The 12,584-nt window shown below is 42.2% G+C and overlaps 1 protein-coding gene across 6 annotated transcripts in view; it reads right to left on the reverse strand.

Annotated features, from left to right (window-relative positions):
• Nucleotides 1-12,584, reverse strand: part of TACC2 (transforming acidic coiled-coil containing protein 2) — a 196,113-nt gene that overhangs the window by 36,861 nt on the left and 146,668 nt on the right. For all 6 annotated transcript variants that reach the window (XM_019555907.1, XM_019555909.1, XM_019555904.1 and 3 more), the window contains 4 exons: nt 7,836-7,896; nt 6,157-6,364; nt 1,776-1,837; nt 761-873 (listed from right to left, as the gene is read on the reverse strand). In XM_019555907.1, coding sequence (XP_019411452.1) covers nt 761-873; nt 1,776-1,837; nt 6,157-6,364; nt 7,836-7,896 — 444 coding nt within the window. The remainder of the gene's footprint in view (nt 1-760; nt 874-1,775; nt 1,838-6,156; nt 6,365-7,835; nt 7,897-12,584) is intronic.

Genomic DNA, 12,584 nt, shown 5'->3' on the forward strand with positions numbered 1-12,584 from the left:
GATTCTCCACTCACTGTGCTACTGACTAGTTTTCCTTATACTCCAGACCTCTCGCTGACATGGGCTGTTTCAAAATAAAGGCAGCAAAAATAAAATACAGGTTTCCCTCGATTTATGCTGTATATGTGATCTTGGAGAACGGCACATAAATCAAATTTGCATAAAGAGAATGCAGTTTACAGTGCAATAAACAGGGATAGGTTCCCATGGCAGGGAGGGAGGCAGGGAGGGAGGTAGTGAGGCTGGGACTAGGGAAGAGGTGGGAGAAGGGGTGCCGCTGCCGGGGCTGCACAAGGCAGTAAACCCGAGGGAACAGGGCGACGCTCACCCCAGCTCCCGCTGCAGCAGTCCTGGGAGCGGCCAGTGCCAGCTGCCTGCAGCCACTGGGCTGCACCATGCTCCGCCTGTCCCCACTCACCTTGCTCCTGGTGCAGGCAGCTGGTGTCAGCTGCTCCCGGGGTCTCTTCTGCAGCCAAGGCTGGGGTGAGTGGGGCCATGGTCCTTTCCTCACCCCCACAGACTTACCTGCTTGGGCAGGGGGAGGCATCTAAGCTGACTGCATGAAAGTGAATTTACCTTGCATATAACAAATTATAGGTCTAAATATGCTCATTGCATAAGACAGAATTTGCATATAAAGAACCTGCATGCATCAAAGGAAACCTGTACAGAAAGCACTGCCCAAAGCAGAAATTATTTAACTGTAATCCTTACCCCAACACTCCTTTATAATGAACTATATTTTACTTAAGTGACATACCCTGAACATGGAGTTGTCGAATCAGAAAGTCTGACTGGAGGGGATTTAACTGGACTCTCCTGCTGAGCATCAAACATAAGATACAAAGACTGTTTCTTCTGGGTACTATCATCCTTCAAAAGACAAGAAAGGACATATTAAACAACTTCCCATATTATACCAATTCACTGACTCCAATGACTGACAAACAGCATTTCCATCTGAAGCTCTCAATCTAGGGTCTTCAGATTAGTATTTACTATTTGGTGCTAAAACACAATGTATAATACGTCATTAAAAGAACTGCCTATTTTATTAAAAAAAAAAATCACCAGTGAACACACAATTCACTTTTAAAATTGTTTTTCACTGCCATTTGGGATTAATTAGAATTGAGGTACTGTCTAAATTCTGTAACCTGTTCTTTTGAGATAGATCACATAGCACTCACTGACTGAAAGCGTCATCAAAAATTAATTGGAACCGACTTTCCTTCATCAAATCAAATACCCAAGGGTTTCCCATTGAAGGAATGCTTCACTCTTATGTGAACTATAGAGAACTTAGAAATTAATAAGATTCTAAATGTCTATCTAATTAACCAAATAAATATAAGACAAAACAATCTGATATTTTAAAATCCTGTATTTCCACATTTTACACCAAGTCTGTGCTTTGAAGAAAAGCACTCACTTCCCATTTCCTTCCACAAAAACATTTAGTCATGGTTTGTGGATTTCCGTGCACTGTTTAGTAACTCAACAGAGATTGCTCTGGGAATTTTTAACTGGTTTTAATTTGCAAAAAGGGCAACTGAAAATTTATCTCAGATTAAACAGCCTCTACAAGCATAGGGGCAAACAAAGTGCATACAATTTACCTGACTAAAAGGAACTGTACATACAATCTGCTTCAGGCAGATGTACGGTTAATTCAGTGTGTAGCTGGGAATTGTCCAGATGGCATTACCACATCAGTTCATAATGACTACAGCTTGGAAATAAATTGAAGTGGAAATTCGCAAGTGAAAACTTACAGGCACAGAGGAGCCTATTTTCTCCATATATTCTATTTCATATGAGTTGCCATAATCCAGCTCTGCAACAGAAAGAAAAATGTTCCTAGTATAGGGGGGGAAATACAGTTTTTGCATATGTGAATGAAATATTAACTACACATTTTTAAGTGTTATTCCTGCCCTGAGGCTTTATTAGTGATGCTTTTCTAACAAGCATGAGAAACAAAATACAAGCCCTATAGCAAAAAAAGGCAAAATTTGATCCACGCTATTATGAATTTGCCTGCAAAACTCCTACTCAGTCTGTTTTCTTTGTCCAAGACGCACTTGCACATCCAATGACTATTACTGAAGTAGCAAACCCACTGTGCAATTTTCCACTCTTACAGTATCTTAACCATAGCTCATTACAAATCATCAAAAATATTTTTCTTGATAATTATTTCCTTCAGTGAAAGAAGAAAGATTTTGCAAGTTCATGAAAGATCAAATTTGATCATATGTGAAAGTATGCAGATCTTAATGACAAATTATAAATTCGTTACTTGATAAAAGATGGATTACAAATCCAGAAATTCACTTGGCAAAAGATAATTAAATAGCATTGCTATTTCAAATTGTTGTTAATAGGGACAGTCTGAGGAATAAGTATTTACAGAGAAGCTTTGTTCCTCCCAACCTCTAATAAATGCCTTTACTGCTCTACTATTTCATATCTCTTAATTATTCATAGGAATTAGCCAGCACTGCTTTCATGTCCTAGTCACACAGGGGAGAATTGATATAGACAGATACACAGACAAAGAAACTGCTGACACAGACAGGAGATAAGTGAAACAAATATGAGATTAGGGCTTGATCCTGCCAATACATGAGAATACCTTGCGTGAGTAGTCCCACCAAAATCAACAGGTTTATAACATTAAGAAAAGAATTTTGCTCAGCACGCCGCAGCTGGCCTGTGCTCTGGGCCAGCTGCAGCTGGGAGGCTGTAAACAGCTGCACTGGGCTCTGAGTCACTGGCACTGGATCTGTAGTGGTGGCAGCTGCACACATGCCCCTGGGCAGATAGCATGAGAGGAGCCTGGGGCAGCGCAACCCTGGCATCTTCCCAGAAGCACAGGTGCACCTGTCATCACCACAGAGCCGGTGCTCCAGAGCCCGGTGCAGCTGTTTGCAGCCTGCTGACCATCTACTACACCTTCTCAGAGCCTTGGCCAGCTGTGGTAGGCAGCCCCAGGAGGCTGCAAACAGCTGCACTAGGCTCCAGAGCCCTTAGCCGGGTTCTGCGGTGACATGGCTGCTCTGGGCGGATGGCAGTGGAGGGGACGAGTTTGCACTGCTCCAGTCACTTCCCCTTTTGTCCACCCAGAGCCATGCATGCACCCACCACTGAGCCAGTGCTGGTGCTCCAGAGCCCAGCACAGCTGTTTGCAGACTCCTGGCTGTCTGCCGCAGCCAGCCCAGGTGCTGGGCAGCTGCAGCTGGTGGCTGGGGGGCTGCAAACAGCTGCACTGGGCTCTGGAGCCTCTGAACCCGCTCCGTGCTGATGGTGACTACATGCATGCTTCAAGGCGCAGGGCAATCCCTCCCCTGCTCTCTGCCTCGAGGCACATGTGCAGCCGCTGCCAGCAATGAGGATCAGGCCCCCCGCAGCTTCCACGCGGTCTGCCCTTTCCATGCCAAGTCAGGGTTGGGGTGTTTTTGCCACTTCAGCCATGCTGCCATTGTACGCCATACCAGGTAGACTAGTTGTTGTCAAACCCAATGAGGCTCATTTAAAAAAATAGCAAGTAAGTGTAAATGTCTTAACTGTCTAAAGGAAACAGGAGGAAACTACTAGGCCTGAGCAAAGCAGCTAGTATTTGCTTCGGATTCAGCCGGTTCGGGGGACAGTTCGATTCGATTCGGTGATTCAAATCACTGTACCAATTTGATTTGGCCAAATCGCTCATGCAGAGCTCTCCATGCAGCATGGGGCAGTGGGGGGCAGCGAGGCTCGCCCTCCCGCCCGGCAGTACCCAGCAAGTCAGGGCTCTTTTTTAAAGCACTGGGAACTGGGGCCTGGCAGGAGCCCCCTCCATGATCCCCTCCCTCTTCCTCCAGCCCCCCTCCCCTACCCCCTACTTGGAGTCTGGAGTCTGGCTCCAGCTCCCTGCTGCAGCAGGCAGGGACTGTCCAAATCACTGAAGCTTTCCAAAGATTTGGAGAGCTTCGAATCAATTCGGACCTTTTAATTGGTCCCAATTTGGTTCAAATTTGGAGATTTGGCCACTGAATTAGGCCGAATCTCCTCCGAATTGAATCAGTACCTGAAGCTTCGCACAGCCCTAAAAACAACATGTATTAAATATATACTCCCTTCTACCTAGAGCAAAAAAAGAAATACAAATACTGGCATTAAGTGTGAAATAAGATCATGTAGCACCTGTGCAGAAGAAATCAGGAAGTAAATTACTAAAAAACTTCACTGGTTTGGAAATACCTCTATTTGTTCCAACTCCTCATCCTGTAGTCAGCTGTACAAACTAGCTCCTAACTCCTGGTGAATAACCTATTTGAAAGTGTACACCGAGGGACAGACTGTCCTCTGCTGGCAGATAGGGTAACAACTGTATGTCAATTTAATCCCCACTTTAAGGGCCATGCAAATATAATCCATGTGATTTGATTTTGGGGTTGATCTTCATTTAACCTCATTTGGTTCCAAGTGTAGTTTGTGGGTAGAGATGCATGAACTAGAAACAAAAGAAATTATTTGGCTCATTAAAGAGGATTCTTTTCTGATATCCGTGGTTTTTCACACACAATTAAAGTAGATGGCAAGATGAGGGCCATTCCAATGAATTAATGAAGTGGTATGAATGAGTCTGAGTGAACAGTATGTACTGGTGGAGATGTCACTGTACAAAGACAGCTTCTGGTGACAGGAGAATAGCCACAACATCAAAAAATGTTTAAACAGATGCATCAGTAGACATCCCTGGAATCAATCAAAGATTTCCCAAAGCAGCATGAGCAGAACTGTCAAGGGAAGGAATGATTATTTTTAAATGATTTCAAAGAGGAAGTACTGTTGATTATAATTAATGTGCAATCTGAAACTCTGCTCATACTACCCACACATGTGAGGCAAGAGGATTAGCATTTAATTAGGAGGTCTGTTCACTTTCTGTTAATAGGTACAAGCTGAAATGATGGGTTTTAGTGCCTCCATAAAGTGGGTTGTTTGTTCAAAAAATAGTTTTTTGCTGCACCTTTTCTTTAAAGACACAGCATGAATGTTATATGAAGCAGTCACTTAAAATGCATTTGATTCCTATATTTATGCATTAATCCATTTAACCACCATCCATTTATCCATGATTCCATTTAATGGTAGGGAATAAATTATTCAGAGTGATCCATCCAAAAAGGAACATCAACAGACCTCAGAAAGGTCCTAGACATAAAAACAGTCAAGTGTACACATGAATATTCATATGCACTGTACAATTAAACCCAGTACAGTCACTCCCATGCATAGTTAGGCACGTGTTTGCTAGGTTATGCTGTAGAAGCCTACCTAATCTGGCTGTCTTTAACGAGACTAAATTTCAATATTATTTTAACATCCCATTGGGCCTTTGGGCAGAAAAGATTAATGATGGAGAAAATGAAACCAGCAAGGTCTGAAAAAGATGCCTTGGAAATGGATTAGCCTTTTCATATTTATAACTTCCTTCATTTATAAGTTGCATCCTTAGGGCAGATCTGCAAAGCCCTTCTTTATGCGACTGTGACTCCCTGCAAGAGTGAGAAATGCTCATTCACAAGAAATAGCTTCTGTCCCTTTCTCGTTTCACAGGCTATGAACAGTATCAAGAATTAATGATAATATAGACAATTCTAACAGGATCTTACAAATGTTTGCTTCAAAAAATTGATGAACAACTCTTGGAACAACAGAACAGAATAGCATAGCATAGAATATGTGTTAGTGAAAGCTAATCTAGACATTGCTGGATACCCTGGGCTTTTATATATTTATAATGTATGATGAAAGCTGAGAGTTTACAGAGACATGCTGCATTAAAGAAGGAAGTTTATATATATAGCAGACAGATTTATGGCAGAATGTGAATCTGGATCCTTCAGTACTGACGCTCAGTTCTCTAACACTTGAGGTCAAAGACTACAGGCCCAGAAAAAAACCAAAGCCATTTCTTGCAGTGGTCTCTGGACTGGGTGTAAGCACATTAGCCGAGAGCAGTATCAGCCCACAATCCCTTCTGTTTAAGCCACAAGAGGTCAAAAGAAATTTCTCCTTCAGTTCCCCGCCCCCCACCACCATTCTTTCTTGCCTTTGCCTTGAGAAGTAAAATGTTGACTAGTGTAGACTGGTGGTATATAAGCTTACCCTCTGTAGGAGAGTTGAACTTGGTCTCGTTTACAAATGTAGATAGGTCAGATGGCTCTGGGTAATCCTGTTTATCTGAATTCAGATCCACAGTCATGCACGTCCATTTCTGACTGGTCACTGAAGATGCCAGTTTTTCCTCATCTGTCGCGTGAACCACAGTAGATATAACTGGGGGTGTTTCTGGAGTAGGCAATGGAGTAGAGTCCTGCAGAGGAACAAGGCAACTTGGCTTTATCGTTCTTTGTGATCATGCCGAACAACTAGAAAGAAACACTTCTCTGAATTCGTTCACCAGGTTTAATTTCCCTCATAAACGCTTTAATTTCATGCAACCTACTGCAGGTCCATATAACATACCTGAGTAGTGAGAGTTGGAGAACTAATTTTTCTTGCTAATCAAATTCTTGCTAATTAAAATCTCTTTACCCCAGCGGTGGGCAAAATGCGTATGTGACCCGCCAAGCCATTCTATCCAGCCCGCAGGGCCCATAAAAAAATTTAGAAAATTAATATTAATCTGCTCCAGGCTGCCTGTCACGCGGCCCTTGATGGCTTGCCAAAACTCAGTAAGTGGCCCTCTGCCCCAACTAGTTGCCCACCCCTGCTTTACTCTATGCACTGCAATTCTTTTAGAACAACGATATGGCAACTTGTGTTGATTATGAGGTAAACTGAAAATGTGCCAACTGCATTTTACTTGTTCTGTGAAAAAATTACTTCACCATACGAGAGGAACCATTGTAGATTTTCTTTGTTGCCTTTACTGCACACTCTTTTTCATGTTACTCATGCTCCAGGGTGTACGTGGAAGTTTATAAATTCTGCTAATGCAGAAGACTGCTAATACATGGAGCTGGTGGCTAGGCATGTAAGTTTTGAGAAAATTTCAAGAGTAGAAACACCTTTTTGCTGGTAAAGCTCAGGCACGTGATGTAAATAAATGGCACATAACATATGTGGTTTCCCAGAACAGCTAACTTGAGTATTTCCCTTATGGTGGCAAATACTGTATAAACATGGACCTTAGAGGTCTTAAGTCCTCCCCCTCCTCTACAATGTCAGCCAGCTTAAATGAAAGGTTAGGAGAAATATTATGGGAGATGAACAATAGCATGAAAAGAAAAACCCCAGATTAAAGCCGTTATCTCATACATGGCACAGCCATTGTTAACTCCGAGCTCAAGAAAGGCCACCCGCCTGTGTTTTACAATGACAAAAAAAATTGCTGTTTCAGTGCAGACACATATTCCCTGCAGACTAACACACTTGCTTTATTTCTACTTCCCTTTCAGCACATCATTTTTATTTTGTTTACTACGTTTACAATTTACTGGCCTAAAAATATCGGGGTTAATAGTTACTTTAGTACTTTTCCTGAGCCACAACAGACTTTTATTTATAAATGTTTATCATTAATGTATTAATATCACAGCACAGGGTTTCCAAAAGAGAACTCTGCAACAATCCAACTGGAATTCTTAGGACAAATGCTCGGCCTAATTAGCACTGCACTAATGAATCCTGAGACTATAGATTTAATAAAGTATTATGACTGGAGACCAAAATGTTCACAATCCTCACCAAACCACAGACTTGTTCATTTATACCAATGCTGTGTCAATGTTTTTTTCCTGTAACAAGCAATAGGTATGTATTAAAATAAGAAAGTACTTTACCTGTGAGGGAGGATCAGAAAGTGGAGATCTTTTTGGTGACTTTTTCACCCTAAATGTATCACTAAAAACAAAGTTAACACCGTAAATATACCATACTTCAGAGAATCATCAGCATATTACACTTAGTAATAGAGAGCTAAAGAAAAAAACCCACCTCTGCATAACTTCCTTATTTAGGCATCCTTCCAACTGACAGCAACCCCACAACCCCATGCTTTTAGCATGCATTTTGGATAGGACTTTGATCCCCAAAACAGCACAATAAACTAAGTATAGTAATAGAATTAAACAGGCTTGCCAGAGGTCTAAATCCAGAGGGAAAGCTTGTTCAAATTAAATATTGATGACTGTTGACAGAGAGAATTGTCCAGTGGTCAGGGAACTGGCACAGGACTTGAATTCAGGTTCCTACTTTGCCACAGCCACAGCAACTGTGAGAAACTTAGGGAACTTAAGTTTGTCCCACAACTGGCCCCTTGAAAGCACCTACAGCCATGCCGTGACACAGCAGTGTGCAGCTGCAAAGCACTTTAAAAGTGACCGATCGCATGACAAATAAACTCTTCTGTAATGAGGGCTCAGATGAATGTGCTCCAAGGCTTGCAAGGAAAAACTTTTTTTTGCAACTATTTAGTTGGTTTAGTAAAAGGTATCATCTCTACCCAAAGCGTTTTGTCTCTAAGGCAGTGCACCTTCATTAACTTCTGTCTAGCCCAGCCCAGCCCCACCCCTGGTGCTGTCTGCAGGAAGGGCGGGGGGAATCCTTTTACCCCTACTCCAGCTCAGGCTGGGCATACCCCAGTCTAGAGCTCCCTCCCCTCCCTTCCTGCAGACAGCACCTGAGCTGTAGGGGGTGGAGCGGAGAGCAACGGAGGGAGGCCTTAGGGGAGTGAGGCTGCAGACATGCAGCTCTTCCTGGATCAGCTCCAAAGTGGAGCTCAACCCCTCCCCCCAACACAATAGCAATGTCTGTTGAGTCGGGGGAGAGGGAGTCACTCTAACACACAGTGCTTTCTGTGACGTGCCATGAGTTAGAGTGAGAAGCTGCACATCTGTCAGCACTCTTAACTAGTTCCTTTGTGCTTGAGCTCCCCATTTGCAAATCGAGCATAATGGCACAAGAGGGATATGGGGATAAAAACTGGGATGCCCTGAGACACTATATTCAGGTCCAAGTACCTTAAGAAATCAATAAGTCCTTGATGAACTGCCCAAAAAGTTTGGTGGTAGGATATGCATCACATGAGGGCCAAACTATATCCTCAAACACATGTGATAGGAAAATGAAGAGTCCAGGACAGAACTTGAATCTACATGGTATTTTAAAAGGAATATATGGACTAATGCAGCAACTGTGATTCTGGTTTTAATACATCCCACAGCATAAATTTAAAATGGAACAATCTTAAACCCTTCAAGATTTCACATTTTCCAGTCAAGCACATGGAAAAAGGAATTTGCATATGTATTATTATGTACAGTTACAGAATAGTGGAGGCTGGTTGGTTTCAACAAAAACATTCAACATATTCCCTAAAGAAAACAGGTCCAGATAAACTGGGGGTCTGTGAGTTCTCCAGAAGCAAGTTGCCCAACTTGCCCAAACTCACATGGAAGGAGCAGGAAAACAGGCTACATAATCTGAGGTGGAATTATTCAAAAAAGAATTCTCCTATTTTATTTTATTGTTCACTGCTTCATTTGATCTTTTCTCTTATATCAAAATACTACATATTCTGTTTGCATTTTGTGTAAACTGGTAGAATGGATCTCCTTACTGTATGCTTTCAGTAAAAAGTATGACTCATAGAAATGTCTTATTTATTTTTATACATAATTTTTGTTGCTCATTTTATTGTACTGGTTTGGCAAAAGCTATATATAACCTACTACTAGTAGTACAATACTTCTTAGATAGGTTTAGGTGCAGTTGTGAGCATAGCTGACCAGCTCTGCCCCAATTGATGACTACTGTTTCATCAAAAAAAATCACAATAAAGGGTTTCACTTGCTAGAGGATAAATCAATACTGCACCTAGAGGCATATATGATGGAACAACTGACCAGCTGGTTGGGTGGGTGTTCTATGCCAACCATAAATTACTACATTATGAAAATGTAGATAATGAAAACAATTCATACCTTTATAAAGAAATTATAAACTTTATCAAATGTCTAAGAAATACTTCATTACTGTGTTGTATATCATCACAGCATACTAAACAAGCTGATAAGGAAAAGGAAATTTCAATGCTTTTACCTAAGACATCAAATATATATAGCTTGAATTAGCTAATCTTCCTTGACAGGCAACCAGACATGGCTATAATAGTTTCCTCAAGCTCATTCACAGCCAGGCAGTGTCACTTAAAATAATTTCTACATTAGCCAGAAAAAGAACACTGGTAATATAAAGCTTCATGCCCAATAATAATTGATCATGCTGAAAATAAATGCATAAGTAAAAATTAAAAGGAAAAAGCCCAACATTCAAATAAGGCACTTTCACCATAACAGCCACAGTAGGTTAAAATTACTTACAACAGAGAACATACAGACATCACATCTTCTACCATCCTAAGACAAATAAGATAAAGAAAAGAGAGACAGACAGAAGGAACTGACAAAAAGGATAAACCTGCAGACACTATTAATGTGTTAGAGAAAAATCATCATGCACTTTTGATATCAGCACAATCTTAAACATGTATCTGGTGGAAGGGGAGGATGAGGAGAGGGAACATTCTTAAGCCAGTTTGTTTTAAATCCAGGCTTATGATTTATGCCATTTCACCTCATAAAAGCCATTTTCAAAGGTAAGTCAGTTAATCTGCTTTCAATGTTTTGCCCATGCTTGCCTTTTTTGAGGCTGACCAACTGTTTTCTTGTCAAAATAAAATATTTGTTACTATCAGTTTGAAAAAAACATTCCCAAGGAAATCAGTAGCCATTAAAGTTTAAGTAAACCACATGAATAGTTTGGGCTCTTTCATGTCCATTGATCTACAATTAAAGTGACAGAAAAAATCTCCTTGTCTGTGTAATAAAGGCCAAGAAAAAAATTACATTTCTTGATGTTTTCATAGTTTCAGCTCTTAAAAGAACTCAAGTTTGAGTTTTGAGAGTTCAGTTGATTGCTCTGAAAAAATGACAGAAAGCAGAGTAGATTTGTACCTTACAGACTAAGAGAGGAATAGCATAAGCTTCAGAAGCAGCAGGCTTACTTTGGATGAAGCCCACTGATTTAGTTGGTCTATAAGGTGCAAATCTACCCTGCCTTCTGCTTGACTTCAGACCAGAACAGCTGTCTACCGCCCTCTGAAACCTGAGATAGCTCTACTTGAATATCCTACACTAGCCAGTCTTCAGGCATGTCTGTACCTGTCAAATTTCATGCCGCACTTTTCAGGCAGGACGGGATCTTGAGACTGAGCACTCTTCCTGGCCAGACAGTCTTTTGAAACACTGGATGCTTCCCAGTCATCAAGTACTTGGGAGAGCTGAGTTGGATCTAAAGGGGCCACCCACTCTTCCTTCATAGCTAAGCAGGCACTGAGGGAACAGCAGCTGCTCTTTGTTCAGTAACATGTGAGCCAGATGATCCATCTGAGAAGTGCAGTTAAATATGTATACATGATTGGAAAGCAATCTGAGTCAAGCTGCAGCCTCTTTTGGTACAGTGGTGGATGTGGGTTTACAATGGTTATACCTGCATTCAAGAGAGCAACTGGTTCTTTGTGGGGACGCCGGTATGCACGATACTGCATGGCACTGTGACATCAAAGTCCTAGAGAAAGACTAAGCCAGTGACTGGCTCCTTCACATCTCATGGGGATAAGTTGGAAATAACTGTGCACACATTAGAAAACACACTGAAGGATACAGTTTCAAAGTGGTCAGCAGGGATTTGTTTCTATGGCTCTTACTAATGTTAATAACTCCTGGCTCCTCAAAACTACCCCTTGGATCAGTTTAATAAAATAAATGAAATCTTTAAATGTTGACGTAGCAAATTAAACTAAGCATGATGATTTCTGAAATGAAGACCAGGAGATCAGTTCATGCTTAGAGCTTCCTTTCTGCCTCTAAACAACTCCTCTGGAGCAATGTCACCTTTCCTTGCACTTCTTGCGCAGGTGAATCTCCTTCCACAGCAGGAACCCTGTGCTCCTGTCTCATCCTTCCTAAATCATGCTTCTTCTGAAATGTATCTTGTAGAAAACTTTGGTGCTTTTGGCATGCTAGAGACAATGGCAAAGATCCCATCTCAATCCCAGCGCGCTCTGTAGCAAATCTCCCCAAACTGTACTGTCGTCCTAGGCTATTCCTAGGATATAACCGTCAGCATGCAGAGTCTTGGCGAAAAAGCAGACTCCAGAGGCTTCTGGGGACAGGTGAATCCTGGAAGCACAACTAATGAAACGAGTTACCTTAGGGAAAACAACGAGTGCAGAGGAGCTCCGTGCCTCCTGCAGAGCCCTGACAATAGGGGCGGATAAACACGTGGGCCCCTGCCGACCTGGACGGGCACCCTGGCCATGGGCACCCAGGGCAGACAGCGTGCACCTCCTCCTCTCTTGCCAAGGCCAGAGACTAGGGGGCAGACACAGGGCTCCATGCGGGTGGCAGCATCTTTCTGGAGCCGCCTGTTGCCAGGAGGCCCCATGGGTGGCTCCGCTCCCACGCGCCGCTGTCTGCAGACAGCCGCTGGCACCTGCACTGCTGGGATAGCTCCACCCCACCAGTGCT

Source organism: Crocodylus porosus, unplaced genomic scaffold (assembly GCF_001723895.1).
Source record: "Crocodylus porosus isolate Cpor-Errol unplaced genomic scaffold, CroPor_comp1, whole genome shotgun sequence".
Classification (NCBI taxonomy): Eukaryota; Metazoa; Chordata; order Crocodylia; family Crocodylidae; genus Crocodylus; species Crocodylus porosus.